The sequence below is a fragment of the Lissotriton helveticus genome, chromosome 2_1 (assembly GCF_964261635.1).
Source record: "Lissotriton helveticus chromosome 2_1, aLisHel1.1, whole genome shotgun sequence".
Taxonomy (NCBI): domain Eukaryota; kingdom Metazoa; phylum Chordata; class Amphibia; order Caudata; family Salamandridae; genus Lissotriton; species Lissotriton helveticus.
In genome coordinates, this window is record NC_136059.1 from 872,244,737 (window position 1) to 872,265,507 (window position 20,771).

Sequence of the window (20,771 nt, forward strand, 5' to 3'; positions counted from 1 at the left end):
GACCAAGTGCCCCTCTATACATGGATGTATGCGTTATCTATGATTTTGTTTTATTACATGTGACTGGAGAGAAAGCTAGGCCAGACCTAAAATATATAATTCCATTAAAAAAAACGATGCGCCATTCTCACTGAAAAGGGTTCATGGTTTTTATATATTTTGGCGTTGTTACAGTACTGATTACATGCTTTTCGATACGGCGGACGACCCCCGGTCGCCCAACGTCACGGTTGGCGTGTGCGTGATCTCCGCACGCGTCGGATTCGACCACACCCCGGCGGAATGTCTGCCGCGGCGAAGCGTATATGTAAGTGGAGAATGAGTTCTGGAAATCGATCCAAATAAGGTGCCAGAATTATTCTTCTGAAACACTGTAATCTACTGAGCTCTCTGAAATAGATCAGAATCAGAAAAGTGCTTATTGTATTTAACCCTTTTACAATGAAGTATACAAAAAGTGATGGATGGAATGCTTGAATTAAACTTTGCCAATGGTAATTATTGCACATCTCTCAGGTATAGCTTGACCCATGTCTGGGCATACCTGTCCCACTTACAGCGTCACAATGAAGTTTACAAAAAGTGATGAATGGAAACACTTTTACATAGTGGCATAACGAAACTTTAGAGTGCCCCCTTGCAAAGTACATGCACGGGCCCCACATGCTCGAGACCCAGCCTGAATCTGTCTGGCCAGGGGCTTGCCAGTGCTGGAGGGGGGCCCCAGAGTTCAGTGCCCCTGCACCGCAGGGGCTGATAGGGCATTATTCATGCCACTGCTTTTACAGTGTCGCATACAATACAGCCAAAAATCGTTCACACATTGCATTTATTTCGTATGTAGTCCAGTTTAAATAGCACGCCATAGAAAATTTATGAAATGTATATACTTATTTACTTTTTATTACACATTTACCATTTTAATTCTCAAATATTTTCGATAAAATGCATTAGCACACAATCCTAAATGAAACTCTTTTATTACCGCTCACGAATCAGTTAACTGAGCACATTTTAGGACATATTCACCCCAACCTCTGATTCACAAAGCTTTTTGTGAGTAATTGTGACATACACCAGGCTTAGAAGTGACTCATTTATGAAACTACAGGAGTAAGACATACTTTCTCATAGACTCATTCACACAGCTTTATCTCATGAGTAAGCTTGTTATATATGTTGTACTAAAAATGCAGGTGTAAGTCACACCTAAGACTTGAGTAAAACTTATTACTACATTACAGAAAAAGCTTTCTGATGTAGGGCCACCAGCTGTGGGTGAAATAACATTAAAATGTAAATGTGTTGCGAGGATTCCCACTTTCAGTAGCCTTATGAGTGGTGTAGTATTTTAGATATAGGAATTGAACGCCTTAACGGCGGCCGCGATTTTGCGGAAGTGCGTACTCCCGCAAAACGGGCGGGGCCGTGTCGGCCATTGGCCGACGGCAGCACTGGGGAGGTAGTGCTGCTGTCGGCTAATGGCCGACGGCAGCACGGAACGGGTTAAAGAGACGTTAACGAAACTTTGCAGACTGTGGTAAGTGGCAACCTGTTTCACTGATGCACTCGTTTCACTGATGCCTAGTGACTGACCCAGCCCATTGGCCCACTCAGTGCACTGGTGCCTACTGCCTGAATTAATTCATTGGCTTTTTCCTTCTCGTGCATCTCCCGCCATTGTTTTCCGTTTGCCGAAAAGTTCATGCTTTGGCTGACATATACTGCAGCTGTTCCCACTCAGTATTCGGACTCCACACATTGGCTCCGGGTTAGGAGTTTGCTTCCCACAGAAAAGTGAACATTTCCATAAATGCATGGGGATATAAATTGTTTTGGTTCTGGCCCTGTTTTTGTCTCAGCTAAAGCCAGCTGTTCTCAAAAAGGGCCTCAAATTTGTCACACCTGCCACTTAATTTCAAGCAGTGGAATGGATTGTCTCTAAACTCTCATCCAGAGGACCACTGGCCCAGACGTACGTCACAGGCAAACTCCACTGCGGTGTCTACTTCTATAGTGCGCTCACAACATGCACGTCGCTGCCCCCCCTGAAACGACTCACAAAGAGAAAGAGAGAGACAACAGCGATTCACATGGTTCAACCAAGGCGTAGCCTTTTATTCACATAGAAGCTTAGTATCAGTGAGAAATGATAACCATAGTTAAGCAGATATTATTGTTATGAGAATAGGTGACGACAGATCAGCAAAACCAGCTCAAGGATTGTACAAGCAAACGACGATTGTCTCAGCTTCGCATTACAGCGTAACACACAGGATGCAAACTGCCACAAGGCCCCTATCCCATAACCATCGCCCACGCCCTCAACCAAGGGCATCCGGGAGATTATTGGCGAGCATAGCTCAGTAGAAACTTCCCCCAATCACACAGAGGGATGGGCAATGAGCGCAGTTCCCTACCAACTCATACACCAGGGCACTGCCTATCGCTCCATCCCCACCAGGGCACCTGTCACCAGGCAAAGCCCCTCGGAATGTTCAACTCCAGGCATCCCGGGGTAGGGCAGAAAGATCCAGGATCACCATCAGGTCAGTCCCCCCTCCTGCCTGCTCAGTGTCCACCAAATCAACACCCGTCCAAGTGTTTAGTTCAGTAAATCAGTCCAAACTTTTGGGTAGTCCTCTTTTTCTGATGCTAGAAATTCTGCCAATTCTGCCTTTCTCCAGGTGTGGGTGGGTGAGTGTGAGACAAGGCCTGCAGAAAGCTGGAGCGTGGTGGAGAGAAAAAGAGGCCAATCCCCGCCTCTCGATGCCTTAAATGCACCTGTCCTGGGCGTCCTGATGACTCCACGTCCGACCCTCCTTCACTTCGTGGTGATACAACCAAGGGACTCCGCACCAGGCTCCTGCCCATGGAGCAACTAATGGCAATTACGTATACAGTGGGCCCCATTGACAAAGAAAACATCTTACCTGGCGTTGTCTGGGAATGTTTGTGAATACCAAAAAGTAATACATCTGCACTCCCTTATAGGTATATATCATGATGTGCAGATGAATAGTGAGCCTTCCATATCTCTACATGAGGACAGTCTTCAGTATATTCCTTCTACCACCTACGTAGTGTGTGCGATACATCCATATACGTTAGTGCACACAGTGTGCATGTCCGTCATCTCTCTCTCTCTGTACCCACTGCATGCACGATAGTCCTCTTATTGAGAATTGTTTCCCTAACCCCATGGTGGCACAAGGCATTACAAAAGTTGTTGCACCCACTTTCCACAGTGTCACTCACAAAAACTGCAGATTGTGTGGCAGCGCCCAAATGCCCATTTGTGCCAAATTCTCCTGTGTGGGTAGCCGTCTGCCACACAATCTCACGTTGTAGGGGGTGGCTTCATGCCTGAATATCTTGTGCTTTTGTTAGTTGTCGCTTGAATTCCACTTGCGGGCTATACACCCAGCACCGATGGACAAATAAGATTGCATCAGTGGCCGATCTAAAAGCACCCACTGACTAGTTCTGCACCTGCAGACGTCTGAAACAGATCATGGCCAGTCAGGGCCAAGGAGAAGGGATTTGTAATTAACTCTTGTGTTTGTGTGCCCAATTTATGGTACACACTTTTGTGGAAATTGACTGCAAGTATATTTGTAAAGAATTCACAGTCAGCAGCCAACATCATTAATAATTTATGTGTATAGCATACCTGAGAAAATTATGGACACTGTGTACTGAGAAGGTTTGTGGGAAGTTCATGGCAAGTGCATTTATGGATAATTCAGGTAAAGAAGATTTGTGGGGATTATTCTGTGCTGCTTTTTCGAGGGAGAGTAATTTTAAGTGGGTTAGAAGGATTTATGGTGAATATACTTTGGAGGAGTTCATAGTGACCACATTTATAATGGAGTCACATCAAATATATGTGTGTAGAATTCACCATGTGGAAGTGGGTGGAAAATATATGGAAGATCTAGTTTGGGATAATTTATTGTGAGCATGATTGTCGGGAGCACAGTTCATGGTGAGCTCATTTGTGTGGAACTCTTGTGGCCCGATCAGTGGCGGCTCGCTGAGAAAGTGCTGTGGGGCAGGGGAGCGGGGCGGGGAGGGGCGGGGGTAGTGGACTCGGACATATGATGGACAGGAGACAGGAGTAAAGTAAGTAATTACATTAATAAAACTATTTACCGTGTGCTCACTGGTCCGTCGTATGTCCAAGTTCACTACCCCCCCCCCCACCGTGCTCCTCCCGCCTCACCACCCCGTAGCATTCCCTCTGCGAGCCACCACTGGTTCCGATTCATAAAAGTAATCTGAGACAAAATCCTAATTTAACGACTTTCGATATTCACAAAGCGCATTTAGGAGTAGTCAAGTTAAGGTTTTGTCTCAGTTTAACTTAAGTTTTGGTCTTAAGTTTAACTTAAGACCAACACTTAGGTTTAACTGAGATAAAGTTTTGGTCTTAATAAGTTTAACTGAGACAAAGTTTTGGTCTTAAGTTTAAGATTTGGTGTTAAGTTTCATTTAAGACCAAAACGTAGGTTTAACTGAGACAAAGCTTTGGTCTTAAGTTTAAGTTTTGATCTTAAGTTTAACTTAAGACCAAAACTTAGGTTTAACTGAGACAAAATCCTAACTTTACTACTCCTAAATGCCCTTTGTGAATACTGAAAGTCAAAAAGTCTCAGATTACTTTTTTGAATCGGGTCCTTGATGTGTGTGCACAGTTGTTGGAAATTGAGGCTGGAAACATTTGTGAGGAACAGTGATAAGCACATCTGTGGAGAATTTGTGATGACCGCATTGTGTTAGGAAGAGGTATTCGGTGCCGATACTGCTCCCTCGTTGTCATCCAATGACATCAACATAATCAGATATCAGGTGATTTAATTTCCTGTGATGTGATCAACATCTAGGGTAAATTATTACATTTTCTTTGAAATCATGAAAGTTAGAGGTGATCTCACCTTGCAGACTATTTTTTTAATATTTATACCTGAAAAAGTCTACTGTTTTGGTCATACCCTGTTGTCAAGTGTATACATAATGTGCAATATGCTTAAAGGAGCCCCGATTTCGAATCTGCTATCAAGTTAAAAAGAAAAAAAAATGATCATTCCACAAGGGGCTCCTAATTTTCACACCATGATTCGCAAATTGCAGGGCCAGTCATTCCATCGACCCCAGCTGATATACCTTTTTCTCTCTTCTCCACAGGTATACACTGTGACAGCGTGTGTCCAGAAGGGCACTGGGGGCCCAACTGTTCGTTGTCCTGTAATTGCAACAATGGTGCATCCTGCTCCCCTGACGAAGGCATCTGCGAGTGCGCACCCGGGTATAGGGGCAACACATGCCAGAGAAGTATGTGAATCATTCATTACTGGATATCGTCCTTTGTATCTTTCTGTAGAGTTTGCATTTCTCTGGAAGTCGAGGGAAACAGTTAGGTGAAATAGAAGTAACTATTACCTAGATTGCACTGGAAAATTAGAACATTTATGTTTTTTAAGAATTTAGCTAAAATGCTGATTTTCCCTTAGTAATTTCAAGAAAATTCAAACATTTGTAGATAGTGATTTTTTAAAATAGAGCAACAAAAAGGGTCCAAATCACATAAAATGTGTAAATATCTGAAAATATATACTTTTTTTCTGATATACAAAAGCCACATGAGTACGTTAGAGAAATTACTTTTCACAATGTTCATGACGTACGTCTGTGTAACTTAAGCCTACGGATGCTCTTCATTGTGAAATGTTGACAGGAATGGGGATTCGGTAGATGTGAAATTTCAATTTTGTCTTTGCATTTTTGTTTCCAATGAAAAGAAATTTCCACTTGAAACTTCCACATCCGCTAACACAATCGGAAATGGAGTTGTCCAAAGTCCATCCCATGCTTGTAGCATCAAGTACATTTGGCTCGTCCAGGCATACGTTTTAAAGTAGATTGAAATGTGGTGAACTCATTGCAAATGTTGGTAAATGACTAAAAATATTTAGGTTTGTGACTTTATAATTTATTGCACGGACTCCTCCTTTGTGTATGCACACTTCATCCTTTATTGGTGTCACACATGCAGATACATGATGGGCCTCGATACTCACAGCTTACATCTCCATCCAGAAAAACACTCATGCATTGATCAGAACTTTCTATGAGACTTTCTCACTTTTTTACATGTGTACGTATGATTTATGCGTATGAACGTCCTAGGAATCCGGCTGGGCTAGTGTAAGGATAGTATAGTATATCAGTTTTCAGGCTCTTTCTGGTCTCATCTTCTGACGTGAATAGTGAATCTTGAAGAGACATGACCTTAAATGAAAATACACATTTTTGGGCCATGATTCAGTATAGAATCCAAGAAATGCTAGCAGTTTATGTCGGGAGAAGACACCCGTTGGGTCTTGAGAGCTAATGTACTATACGTCATTGTACTCGTTGGCTTGGTCAACGCAAGGTATCATTACCAACCACTCAGAGAGTTCAGAAAGAATATCTTTTACTTTTCCAAGGGGACATTTCCTTGTAATGCTTATAAGCTTCCAAAGTCTTGGCTGCCACAGAGAACACAAACAGTCCTCAGAAATGCCCAGCAAGTTAAACCTAAAGGAATCATGCAATAATGCTTACTGCACAGGCACATTATGTAGTTGAGGGTGAGGCCTCGCAAATGAATCTTTACAGAGGTTGCCCCTTTTCCTTTAGCTACTAGTACCCCCAATAGCTCTGTTCGAAGCCCTGTTGCAGAGTTTGAAGGAGGGACTCAATTAAGAAATACATTCTCACTGAACGTTGGAACGAGATATGTGGCTGCTAGGTGGTAGGTAAGTGGCAGCCTCATGCAATGAAATGACTCATGAAACAAACTGCGCCTCTAGAGTCTTTCATGGAGGCCCATCACCTCACCTTCCTATCAAGCTGTCATTACACCCTCTGAACTGCATAGCTGTAAATCGTGTGAGTTAACCCATCTATGCTTCACTCCATGTTATGGGACCCTTTGATCCATTTGAAAAAAAAATAGAAATTGATGGCTTGCCCAGCATTTCGTTTTAGAACATGTTGTACCACACAAAATAGCTAGGCACTGGAATTACTTCTTGGATCATGAGGTCTGCGTAGACACGTTTTCAAGCGTGCGTAGTCTATCACCATGTACCGTCACACACCATAGTCAAGCACATTTACCAGGTTTTAAGAGACATTTTCTTGCTGTCAGTGGCTTGTCACCTAGAATGACTGGTAGAGGCTGGAGTACCCTACAACCAGCACAGAACACACGCATACAATTAAAGAAAGCTGCATTAACCAAAGCACCATCCATTTAAACAATTTTTATAACATTTCCTTTCCTAGCAGAAGAATAGCTTGTGAATGGTTTAAAAATGTTGTCATATATACATGCTGTTCGTTATCTGCAAAATCAGTAAACAACATTTTGAAAAATATGTGTATATATACATATATATCCACAGATCAGGCTCCAAACTCGTAGTCCAATGGCGCTCTTGTCACCGGTGCTGACTTCAAAGCAGAGCCCCGCTTTCGTCTATTCTCCAAAGAGCTATCAATGATAGCATAAGTCAGCACTCAAACAAAGGATATATTTCCCAAATTTTCCTTTTATTGTTCAAAAAGGCAGCATTCCTCGCATAGTACCAACGCGTTACGCAACGTACTGTTGCTTGATCACGGTAAGGATACAATGTTGCTGTTCTTTCTTATATTTTTCAAAAAAACGGCCTGAGACCCATCAGTATGATCTCACTTCCTGTCCAGCAACAGGAAGTAGCTTGGGAGTTGTAGTTTTTACATTAAAAAAACGAGTGTTTGTAGTTCTGACATTGGGGTCAATACAGTCTCTTATTTCTCTATGGATGTGTTAACATAATCAATCAAGTAATACATTTCTGTACATTTCATAGAAAAATTTCAGGGATGACGCTTATTGTATCATAACATTTGTCAAAAATTTTTTTTTTCTTTTTTTTCTCCATTAAAGTGGGTGTCGGGTGTCCGCCCTCTGGTGGGCACAATTATTTTACCATCTATTCTCATTCAAAATCTCTCTAGTGAGTATCTCTGTCATACTTGTACATCTATTGAGGCCCTCTAGTGGGCTGATGGTCCTCACCTTAACACCCCCTCAACTCTGCGTTTTAGTTATTTAATTCCCGTTAAGGTTATTTAAGCACCCCAACATACATCCATCTACATTCCTGTAAAGTAACCCTTCTCATATCATTATTATTCCATACTGTTCATAGGGTACTGTGTTATCCCCCAATGTTTCTCATTATTCCCACTCCTTTATATACAGTTTCTCAACACCTCTATTGCATTCTGTCTCTCCTTCCAAAGAAAGACATATATAGAACCTATAAAGAAATTCAGCTGTTAGTCCACATATCTCAAAACAGTAGTAAGTCCAATTGATTATAAATGTACGTAAAGTTCCTCACTCAAATTTAAACCCCAAGAGCTCATCGTTCGGAAGTTTAGAATTTGTCTTGATTCCCTGCATCGGAATTGTTTTTCTTGGTCTCCGCCCCTTTCGTGTGGCAATACACATTCCAGTGCATAAGTTTTTAGGAGTTTCCAGTCGCTGTTGTTCATCAGTTCCATATGTTTTGCAACAGCATTGTTTTTGTCTTTGTTTGCTGTCGCTCTGATGTGCTCAAGGATTCGTAGTTTGAATTGTTTCTTCGTGCTTCCAATATATTTTAGTGCACACGGGCATTCGATTACATATACCACGTGTGTGGTTGTACAGTCTATCAATTGGTTGATCTTCCACAATTTTTTATTTGGTAACATTACTTCTTTTTCGTTAGTAGCAATTTGACAGACCTTACATCGTTGGCATTTGATGAATCCTTTCGTATTCATCCATTGGATTCCCTTCTTCTTTTTTGTTCTGTCCTGGAAATGACTTTGTATCAGTTTGTCTCTCAGGTTTTTTGCTCGACGAAATGTAACCAAAGGGTGATTGCCCATTATTTTTCCCATTGTTGGATCTAATTGCAAAAGTTTCCAATTTTTTCTGAGGGAGTTCACAATTTGTTTTGATTCTCTTGTGTAGTCCAATATTAGTCTCACTTTTCTTTCACTTGGTGGGTTATCGGTTGCATTTGTTGTTGATTTTTTTGTTCTCAGAGCATCTTTTCTTTCTTTCTGATTTGCTCTTTGCCATCCCTTGTTGATAATAGGCATGTGGTATCCTCTGGTTTTGAATCTTTGAGCCATGTTTTTACTTTTTGATTCCCATTCATTCTTTTCTGAGCATATCCTTCTTGCTCTCAAAAATTCACCATACGGTATATTTTCTTTGACCGAAGATTTATGAAAGCTGTCAAAATGTAAGATCGAATTGGTTGCCGTATCTTTTCTGTGGAGTGTCGTTTCCACTGTATTGTCTTTGATGTAAATTTCTGTGTCAAGGAAAATTGCTCTATCCTTGCTTATATGGTATGTAAAATGAATGTTGGAAGTTGACGAATTTAGGATCCGAAAGTAGTTCTCAAATTCCACGGCTGTTCCTTCCCAAATTATTAGGAGGTCATCTATAAATCTGACCCATTTGGCTATTTTCTCCACGTGGATATCATTGTCAGTGTGCCAGGCAATCTGTTGTTCCCACCACCCCATTGTGAGGCATGCGTACGCTGGGCTGAATGAAAAACCCATAGCGCAGCCATGGACTTGTTGGTAGATTTCCTCTCCGAATAGGAACACATTTTGGGTTAGGCACATTTCCACCATGTCGATTAGCATTTGGTTATGTTGTTGGAAATGAATGTTTCGTTCTTTCAAGAAGAAGGCACAGGCCTTTAGTCCCATGTCGTTATCAATATTAGTGTACAGCGACACTACGTCCATTGTTACCAATAGATAGTTGGATTGCCACGGTAAGTCCTCTAAATGCTGTAAGAGATCTGTGGTGTCACGTAGATAAGAGCTCAAGCTGGTAACAAACGGCATGAGGAAGAAATCAATATAATTAGCGATTGGTTCCATTAGCGACCCCTTTGATGACACTATGGGTCTCCCTGGTGGTCTTAGTGGGTTTTTGTGCACTTTTGGCAAAAAATAGATCGTCGCCATTTTGGGATGATCTGTGCACAAAAATTTCATTTCATCTGTGTCGATTAAATCTAGTTTGTTCCACAATTGAAGTTTTTGGTCCAATTTCTCTTTAAATATTGTCGTTGGATTCACCTCTAATTTTCTGTAGTATTTTTTGTTTTCCAATTGTGAATGTGCCTCTGCTACGTAGTCGATTGTGTTGAGGACCACAATGTTTCCGCCTTTGTCGGCGCATTTTATAGTTATAGTTTTGTCTTCTCTTAAATGATTCAAGGCGTTTCTTTCCTCTTTGGATAGATTGTCTTTAAATTTCTGTCCCTTGATTTTGTAAATATCTTTCACAATGGCCTCCTGGAATAGGTCGATCTTGTTACCTTGGGGTAATTGTGGATAGAATTTGGAGGGTGCTTTCATTCCACTTAGGCCTGCGCCTTTTTGGTGTATTATCTGAGATTCTGAGATGTTTTCCCCTTCATTGTCCGTATCTAAATTAGTTAGTAGAGTCAGTGCTGGTAAGTCTGCTGAGGTTAGGCTTTGTTCTGTACGAGATTCATCCACTCTGTTTCGATTTTTATTTTTTGCATAAGATGCCATTCTTTCATTTTCTTCAAAAATCTTTACGAGTTTTATTTTCCTGATATACTTGTATATATCAATTCTTGTCTGTGCTATGTCCATTGATTCAGTAGGGCAGAATGTTATTCCTTTTTTCAATAGTGAGGTTTCATATTCGTTGATCTCTCTGTCGGACAAATTCACAACCACTAATTCATCATGCATTGCGTAATTTATTTGCCCCTCTTCTGACGCATCGATCTTGTTTCCGTACCTACAGTTTCTGATCCATTTTTTCCTTTGTCCCCTTCTGGTTGTTTTTTTTGTGAGGTTCCTGACCTGGGTACCCATCTGCGTCCTCGACCTCTTCCTCTGATATTTTGATTTTGATTGAACTCCCATGTCCTTTGTTCTAATACCAGTCTCATATCCCCTAAAAAATCCTTACTAGCGGGGTCCACATTTTGCACTCCCTCTTCACTTGTACCCGTAGATGTCAGTGATGTAGCACTCGAAGAACTCTGTTTATTGAACACTTTACTTTGTTTTTTGAAAATATCAAATTTTCTGGCATATGTAAAGATGCACCCGTTATTATAATCCTCCTCATCCCTTTGAAATTTAGCTTGTTTACGATTTCTTACCACTTCCTCATGTTTACTTACATATTTTTCCAACTCCTCTTTGAATTTAGTGTGTTCTGGGCTCAAATCCATAGACGCTAGTTCTTTTTCTAATTCTGCCAATTCCTCCTTTATTTTTACCAATGTTATTTCCAAATGTTTCACAAGAATTTTAATTAATCCCAAGGATGATTCCAGTATAAATTCGCCCCATTCATTTAGCAATTCATCCGACACGTCTTGTTGGCTTGGCATTAGTGAGATCCGTAGTCCTCTCTGGACCCTCTTTACTTCAATGTATTTTTTTAATGTGATTAGTTCCCACCATTTATTAATTTCTTTCTTACTTAGTCTCTCCCACATCTTGAGCTTGCTTTTAGTATCCATTTTATCATCCTTATTTTTATCTTTGTTTTTATTTTTGTCCGTTTCCGTCTTTCTTTGTTCAAAGAAACATGAATCCAATAGTTCAGTTCTCTCGGCGTCACGTTTATCCATTATGTATTACAAAAAAGGTTTTTTGTATCACACAAATTACTGTGCTTTCCGCTGCTTAGAGAAGAACAAATCTCACGTGTTCCTCTCCTTTTATTCTTTCCAATTTCAATTAATCAAACTCCTCCTGATTTTATTTCTATAGGAGTAATGGGAATTCCTTTGTGTGAGCAAAACCGTGCTTAGAAGTTACTGTGGCATAATTCTTACTCCGCTTCTGTGTATGTTACACAATTCCATGCGGTATTATTATTATTCAGTGCTTCAGACGGTTCCAAATTCACAATGCAGCCAAAACCATATTTTATCTTCCACAGCCCTTATTAAGATCTCTGTCAGAGGTACTAACCCACAGTTACCGTGCTTACCTCCACCCTTCGATGTCGGTCCGCCGGGCTCCGTGTACTTCCCTCTTTCAGGCGTCTCGTTTTTCGGCCGGTAAATTTTGACTGGTTTGGCGTTCACCAGGACCACCTCCTAAAATCCACAGATCAGGCTCCAAACTCGTAGTCCAATGGCGCTCTTGTCACCGGTGCTGACTTCAAAGCAGAGCCCCGCTTTCGTCTATTCTCCAAAGAGCTATCAATGATAGCATAAGTCAGCACTCAAACAAAGGATATATTTCCCAAATTTTCCTTTTATTGTTCAAAAAGGCAGCATTCCTCGCATAGTACCAACGCGTTTCGCAACGTACTGTTGCTTGATCACGGTAAGGATACAATGTTGCTGTTCTTTCTTATATTTTTCAAAAAAACGGCCTGAGACCCATCAGTATGATCTCACTTCCTGTCCAGCAACAGGAAGTAGCTTGGGAGTTGTAGTTTTTACATTAAAAAAACGAGTGTTTGTAGTTCTGACATTGGGGTCAATACAGTCTCTTATTTCTCTATGGATGTGTTAACATAATCAATCAAGTAATACATTTCTGTACATTTCATAGAAAAATTTCAGGGATGACGCTTATTGTATCATAACATTTGTCAACCGTGATCAAGCAACAGTACGTTGCGAAACGCGTTGGTACTATGCGAGGAATGCTGCCTTTTTGAAAAATAAAAGGAAAATTTGGGAAATATATCCTTTGTTTGAGTGCTGACTTATGCTATCATTGATAGCTCTTTGGAGAATATACATATATATATTCATATACATAAATTCCAAGTTCCTCGTCTCACACACGCGTCCCTTGACTCAGGAAAAAGACGATGCGGAACCGATTTGCTGGTGCTATATTTTATTTTACTGTGTACCCTGCACCGACCACCATTACATAAATATATATGTGTGTATGTGTATATATGTGTATGTATGTATATATATATATATAGATATATATATTTTTTTTGTTGTTTTTTTTTTTGTTATTGTTTTTGTTATTTCAAAACGAAGAGGTGTTCACTTCCATTCCTATGTAGCCCCGGTATGCAAAGATAATCAGTGATTGTCACCTGCTAGCTGTTGATGTCCTCAGTGAAAATGCTTTCAGTCTCAGTGTAAACTGCTGTGCTCTGGTGAACACTTATGACAAACCATTATCATTCCAAGAAATACATTGTGGCCAGGCTTAGCAGAGAGGCAAAGAAGTAGGTAGCAGGCGATTGTTAACTACCATCTTCATTTTATATATGGCGATACTTTTAGTGATGGGCTTCAGGCACAAATGTTGGGAAATTTGCACTGCTGACATCATAAAAATGGAAATTAAATCAATATCAGTTCCTGGTTGCAGAGGCAGATCTATAGATGTAAATGTTGGAGACGTCTTTACCATAGGAGATCTAGTTCTATGGCATTCACAAATGAAGCACTGTTTATGGTCCGCACGTCACTCACCCCTGACTTATCATGTGCACTAAAAAGGCAAAAAACAGCGAGCAACTCACAAAACCAACCTGTTCTACAACTATCAAATAGGCCAATGACCACCTCACTCTTTTGTTGCGGAGGAAAACTCGGACTCAACGCATCTAAGGTCTACCTTCGGACATTGGCAGACATTTATAGCCAGTTACTTAAAAAAAAAGAAAAGTAATCCTCTAAGCATTTTGAATATTTTTTCTAAGAGCTTTATGTGCTCAGGAAATTCTTCACAATCTTACGTTGACCAGGAGTTCGTTGTTCTCCATTTTGAGTGCTCTATCAAACCCTGTAGATAAGTAACTTCAACACAAATTATGCAGGCCGGCACATGTGGAGCTCCCGACTAAACATGGTGCAAGTGGGTTGGCTCAGGTGGGTTTCATGGTGCAAATGCAGTGTTTGAACCTGTCAATGGATCCGAGGATAAGTCAAGGAACAGGCAGGAACACATCATTTTAGTAAAGGCAAACGTACCACGTGGTTTAGGATTTTGGGAGGGATATAATAATGCTACCTGTTTTTATTACCATCAAGTGTGGTATTCAAGCAACTGTCACAGAAGTTTCGAAGAACTTCTCATTCTTAAAATGGAGCTTACCTTGAGCCAATTTATGCTGCTAGTTCAAGATAGTTTCTTTTCGAGTTATTTATTCTCAGGGCTGTAGACTGTGGACATTGGCTCATAGCTCTTTCTTTTGGCAGTCTGTTCCCCTGGCTTTTATGGTCACCGCTGCAGCCAGCCTTGCCCACAGTGTGTGCACAGCAACGGACCCTGCCATCACGTGACGGGACAGTGCGACTGCTTGCCTGGTTTCACAGGAGCCCTTTGCAATGAAGGTATGTGCCATGTATTGTATCCGTATGCGCAGTCCTCATGACAATTTCCGGGAAGGAACCAGTAATCATTTCACTACGCATTCAGAATTGTCAATTTATAATTTCTACTGACCCATGGGATTTAAATTAGTAAATGTTTTTCCACCCTTTGTTCTATAATTGTGATACGTGTTAAGGTTTTGAAGAGTTTACTCCTTTTCCCCAAAAAATTAGTTAATTGGGCGTCCATATGTTAAATAATATAATCTACCTGCAATTTATTTAATGGTAATGCATGGTTTCATGGACCAGAGAACTGAAAATCATGCTGTAATATTTTAAATTATGGGAAAGGACGCAATTGTGTAGTAACAATATGTTCACAGAGGTATGCCAACCAACTCTCTTGAAGCATTAAAAGACAAATCCCCCTAGGGAAAGTAATATCAAAGAAACACCAAGGTTGTAATTGGCACAAACTGTCATTAACAATGTTTCTCTGCAGTGTGTCCAAGCAGCAGATATGGGAAGAATTGTGCTGGAATGTGTACTTGCACCAACAATGGAACCTGTAATCCCATTGATGGGTCATGCCAGTGCTACCCTGGCTGGATTGGCAGTGACTGCTCACAGGGTAAGTACCTACTCACGCATTCCTCTTGACTTTAATCCATTTTCAAGATATTTAAAGACTACTACATCTTTGGTGACGAGCTGGGCAAGAACAATCCTATACTTACTGTACCTACACCCATGAATCTTTGAAATGCACAAGTTCTTTTTTGCATCCTGTAGGACCTAGCCCTTTCTGCAGGGCCTTCCTAAAACGTGTTGCCTTCACCCTTCACCTTTGAGCTGTTTTTGTTGGCCTTAGGACTCCATGCATATTACCACTGCTAACCAGTTCGAAAGTGCTTGTGCTCTCTCCTTAAAGCATAATAGAATTGTCTTATACCCAATTGGCATATTTAATTAACTTATAAGTCCCTAGTAAAGTGGCACGACATGTGCCCAGGGCCTGTAAATGGAATGCTACTAGTAGTACTGCAGCACAGGTTGTGCCACCCACTTAAGTAGCCGTTTAAACATGTCTTAGGCCTTCCATTGCAGAGCCTGTGTATGCAGTCTTAACCTGCCATGTGGACCTGATAAAATAAACCTTTTGCCAGGCCCAAACCTACCTTTTTAATACATACAAGTCACCCCCAAAGGGCAGGTTGCTGTATATATATAAAAAGTTGAATATACAACAACTTGGACAAACCCAATAAAGGATCCAAAGTAGACCAGCTATTGGGATAAAGAAGATCAATTGTATCTTCATACGTACCCCGACTATTTTTAAACGTGCCCTAGAGACTCAGAAATAAAAATTAATGATTGGATACTCTGGAGGTACTTTTAATTTGCACCTTTCCTTCTCACACTGTCACTAAAAAAACCCGCTTCACTGTAGTCCAGGCGTCGTAGCAGAGTTAGGTTGCACTCAGCAGCCCTGCTGGGAACCCTATGGTGAAACATGCCACCAACTAGGTTAGTGGCGGAGGGTTCTTTTAAAAAACCACAGGGTTTCTCAACATTCCTGTGAATTACAGTGTGTCATTTTCTCTACTTTGGATCCCTTATTGGGTTCGCCCACATTGTTGTATATTCAGCATTTTTCCGGGAGACGGACTTTCCCCGCTTTCCTTACTCTATTTGTTGCCGTATAATTCTTTAAAAAGTTGGACATGAACTTTTAAGTTTTACATGTCCTGGTAGAGAATACTCTTAAATTTGATATTTTTTTTACTACTGCAACACCTATCTCTCCCATATGATAACATTGGAGTTACCTTAATACATTTTACCAGTGTAAATTCCAAATTGGAAGAGATAAATAAATCATGTTTGGTGTCTCTAGTATCCATATTTAAAACCCTATCTTATGGTGTAGTTGGGTTTTAAATAACCATTCTGAAAATTCCACTGTTCTAAAGTTGCCATTTTCTTGCCTTAGGCATGTGACTGGGTGTAGTTGGCAGTTGTGCTTTGTGTATTCCTCCTAGACAGCCACACATAATGGAAGCTTAGGTGGGACTTGATGGGCCATCACCGGCAGGATGAGAGGGAGGAGCTAGGTCCAGCCTCACTTGCACCTGAATAGGCTGTGTATTGTCTCCACACAAAGTGCGGAGTAGTACTGTAGTAAGTTTGGAGCTAGGGCCAGGAAGGCAGGGCATAAGTGCACTTCAAAGGCATGCCACTAGAAGCTTCTCCCCACTGCTAAGGCATAACTGTGAATTAAAGAAGTATCAGAGACACCACCACTTCAGTACACTTCTGAACCTGTGGCTACTCTGCCAGAAAGAAGGACTGCTGTACTGTTGAAAGGACTGCCACTCCGCTGGACTGCTACTCTGAAGGAGCTACTGCCCTGCTGTGCTGACCTTATGCCTGCTGCCTCTGTGCCTGGGAGGAAGAACTGGACTCCCAATCCAGCTTGAACCCAGGACCCCCCCAAGTGACTCAAAAGGCTAGTCCAATGGCCTACTGGCCTGAGCATCAGAAACATAACAGGCCCCCCAACAGCTCCTGTACCCGCCTTTAGCGAGTTTCTGACCCCCAAGTCATGCCTCACAAGTCCTGGACCCATGGTGTGGCTCTTGAGCTCTTGAAATCAAGCTTTTGGGCTTTTCGTAAGTGCGAACTGGCCAATTGGCACTGGAACTGCGCTGCATGCACTGAAAATCAGCGTGAGCCACCGCTAGCCCGTCTCACTGTACAGCAGCATCGACAGCCAGCGAGGAAATGCCAACAAGAAGCTCCAGCTTGCCCATCCGCAATGCCCAGCATTCACTTCACACAACACCAACTGCCGCCCGCAACGCTCTCCTTGGTCTTCGCTACCCTCTCCAAAGCAAACAGGACGCTTGGCACAAAACTTGAGAAGATAAAACTTCAGCGGGACAAACCAGGGACTGTATCCGACCTGCACTCCATAGCGGTCAGTCTAAACTTTTGACTATGACCCATCCAGTGCGACCATCTAGCACCGGTTGGCATTTTATGCTTTTAGGCACTATATTGCAGTTTATATTGTTAAATTCATAACTCTGGTTTTACTGATTGGATTTTTGTCGTTCTGGTCTTGTTTTATTTATTAAATTAAGCTCTATTTTCCTAACCTGGTTTGGGATGTTTTTGTGTGGTGTGTTTACTGTTTTACTGTTTGAAGCATTGCAAAAATATTTTACACATTGCCCACAAATGAAGCCTGACTGCTTTTGCAGCAGACATAGAAAGAGGAAAAATCCTCAAAGGGTTGGTTTTGTGCAGGAAGGTGTCGCTTCCTGTCCACAAACAATCCTTCTGGCACTGCAGGCACACTTGCACCATGGCGCAAGAGTGCGTGCATTAGCGCTTGTCAGCCTAAAGTGTGCCAGTGCAGCAAGTTGTCTTGCTGTGTGGCATTGCATGAAATATTAATAAGTCTGCCCCTAGATATTTCACAGTATACAGTACAGTTGCCAATCACTGCTTTGTCTCTGCGTAATTACTTTTTCTGGTCATTCCTTCACTCTGGCCCTTTATAGGTGGGAAGAATGGTTCCTAGCTGGCTAGTCCTACCTTTGTCCACTTGCCATTGTTGCTAACTGACCCAGCCTCTTTAAAGCAAGGCCCACCTCACTCGCGGCCTTCACGCATAGAGACTGCATAGCGCCATCATGACTACACTTCCATAGTAAAGATTCAAGGGATGACACGCAGATCGTATCAGAGTGGCCACATTCAGACCCAGACACATCCCTCTTCAGCTTCCTTTTTCATAGCAAAAAGTGACCAGACAAGCAGTAATATAATTATTATTTTATTTTAATCCGAAAATAGTGCAAGCAGCGGTTATCTGACAGCCTTGGGCTTTTTGTTTTAGCGTTGCTGTCCTTGTCTGCAAGTTACATAAATATAATGTGTGAAAAAGATGTTGAAACTTGAAGGTGGAGAGGGATGTGTAGCTTGCATGAAGCTAGAAACTGTCAGTGTCCAATTTCATCATGTTTGTCAGTTTCTGCTATTTTTGAAGTATCTACTCTGGATACTTGCGAAGCATCAGTCTCAGATTCTTGGAGAGTGGGGATCGTAAGCAGACTGACAGAAGCTCTGGTGAGCACGTGGAATCCACGACCATGAATGGACGCTTCAGAGGCCACACTTATGACCACAGAAGAGGAAGTTGTTTCATTTTATGCAAAGGCACACAGTTCTCTGGAAGAGGAGCCCAACAACTCCCTTCTGTGTTCATAGATGACCTTTGGGCAGATGCCCTGACCCTTTTCCTGTTTATGACCCTACATTCCTCATTGACTGCCCCTTTGACTTCTTCAATGGTCGGCATCACTCTTCCTAACACTGTGCAGACATAAATAGAAACACGTGCTATAGGAAGAGGACGCCATATTGTTCCTCAATATTGTTCCTTATCCTAGAGCCTTTCTTACCACACTGCATATTCAGCATGCACTCTGTAAAGTCTTTCAGATGTGTAGACACTGAGTGCTAAATAAACGTAACTACTTTGTTGAAGATATAATATGACCACATCTTCTGTGCACTCCGGAAATGCGTGTATTGTGTCTTACATCGTCTGGAAACAAACTTCACGACTAAGTGTCGGGGAATGAAGTCTCGGGTTAAAGGTCAATAGACTGCCCTAGTCCAAGAGGCCTCACTAAAACAGATTGTACTGTAGTTTTCTATTAAATTACAAACTGTTGCAGTACACATCCTTCCATGCCCTGGGGGAAGCTTATTAGTAACTTTTATGGTAGATACACAGATGGGCGCAAAAGGCAATGCCGTGATTTTACAAGACCAGTTCTGTCCATCTGGACAGAGCTGTAGATGTTAAAAAAAAGAACGGTTATTCTGAACTGTCCTAAGACCGCGATATACTAATTTTGAGGATTCCACTGAGGTGAAGGGCATTGGCTCTAGCTCTTATACTTATGTCAAAATCCTCTTCAAGAAGCTTTTTTTGTTACGAGGCTTATCCAAGAACCCCAGAAGCATTGCCAGAGTACCATAAAACCTTAGAGGCACCTTTAGCTAACACTTAAGATGCCATGGTATGGTTGAGTTACATTGGTTTTCTGATCTTGTCCTGTTCAGCTTTGTTTAACGTTTGGCATGTAGTTAACCATATTGTCCACAATTCACTGAGGACCACTCATTCTCTGATGCTAAAATTCTGCCAAAAAGTTTGGTGGGATCGAGGCTTCTGGCACCAAGCACATGCAAAGGAATCACATTGGCGTGCTTACCTTGCGATGCTACATAAGAAATCGAGAAATATTTTAAACGAAGGCTGTTAGGAAGATAAAGCAAATACTTTTAATTTAGTGGATGGTTGAGCTTTTTTGGATGGTTGTATGGACATTTTAAAAAACCTTGAGCCAGCCACTGCCAGTGTCTTGGAGGTTGTTGAAGATGACAAAAGTTGTTAATTGGACCTCCCCCGCAGTGAGATTCTGTCACAAAAGCTTCAGATTAGATTGCATAAAGTTTGAGACATTGCCCGTTTCTTGGTGTTGCAGAAGGTTACAAAGTGCTCTCTGTTTGTGATTTCTAACTGCCCTTTATCTTTTAGCATGCCCACCTGCCCACTGGGGTCCAAACTGCATCCATACATGCAACTGTCACAACGGAGCCTACTGCAGCGCCTACGACGGAGAGTGCAAGTGCGCCTCTGGGTGGACGGGACTCTACTGTACACAAAGTAAGTGCAGCCCCTTCCGGTTCAAGGGACCACTTGGCTATTTGTAAACAACTCAGAAAGCATCTGTTCCTTCAGTTCTACTCGTAGCCTTGGTTTGTGGATTCAGAAAATCCCAGTGTAGTTAAATTGCCACTTCCATCTACTTCTCACAGTTTTACTACAGCTTGGATGTCTGTTGACTGCTGCTTTTAATGCTCTAAACTCGTTTTGTGCAATTCTTCTTTAGTAAAATTGTGCTGTTGAATGTGAATAGGACACTTTACCCTACACACTTTTACTCCACGTGTCATTACCCCGCAATTTTTACACCGCAAAATCTTTTACAACGCATGGCTTTACAACGCAATCCATTACAATGCATTCCCCATTACAGCGCAATCAGGCCCGGACTGGCCGTTGCGGGCACCGAGCAATCCCCTGGTGCGCCGCATGAGTGGGGGCCGGTTTTGGGCCCCATTGGGCCGTTTTTGTTACAGGGCCGTTTTTGCAGCATAGCTGCAAAATCGGCGGAAAACCGGCCCTGGCCAAGAGCGCGGTCACACCCACAACCTCCCCTGGGGGTTGGAGGGGCCGGCCGAGCACTTTGCCAGGGCCGGTTTTGG

General features: G+C 41.9%; 1 protein-coding gene across 1 annotated transcript in view; it reads left to right on the forward strand.

Moving 5' to 3' along the window:
- MEGF10 (multiple EGF like domains 10) overlaps window positions 1-20,771 on the forward strand; it is a 293,827-nt gene that overhangs the window by 239,075 nt on the left and 33,981 nt on the right. Inside the window, exons 14-17 of the mRNA XM_078675602.1 lie at window positions 5,188-5,334; window positions 14,301-14,435; window positions 14,920-15,048; window positions 20,041-20,169. Coding sequence (XP_078531728.1) covers window positions 5,188-5,334; window positions 14,301-14,435; window positions 14,920-15,048; window positions 20,041-20,169 — 540 coding nt within the window. The remainder of the gene's footprint in view (window positions 1-5,187; window positions 5,335-14,300; window positions 14,436-14,919; window positions 15,049-20,040; window positions 20,170-20,771) is intronic.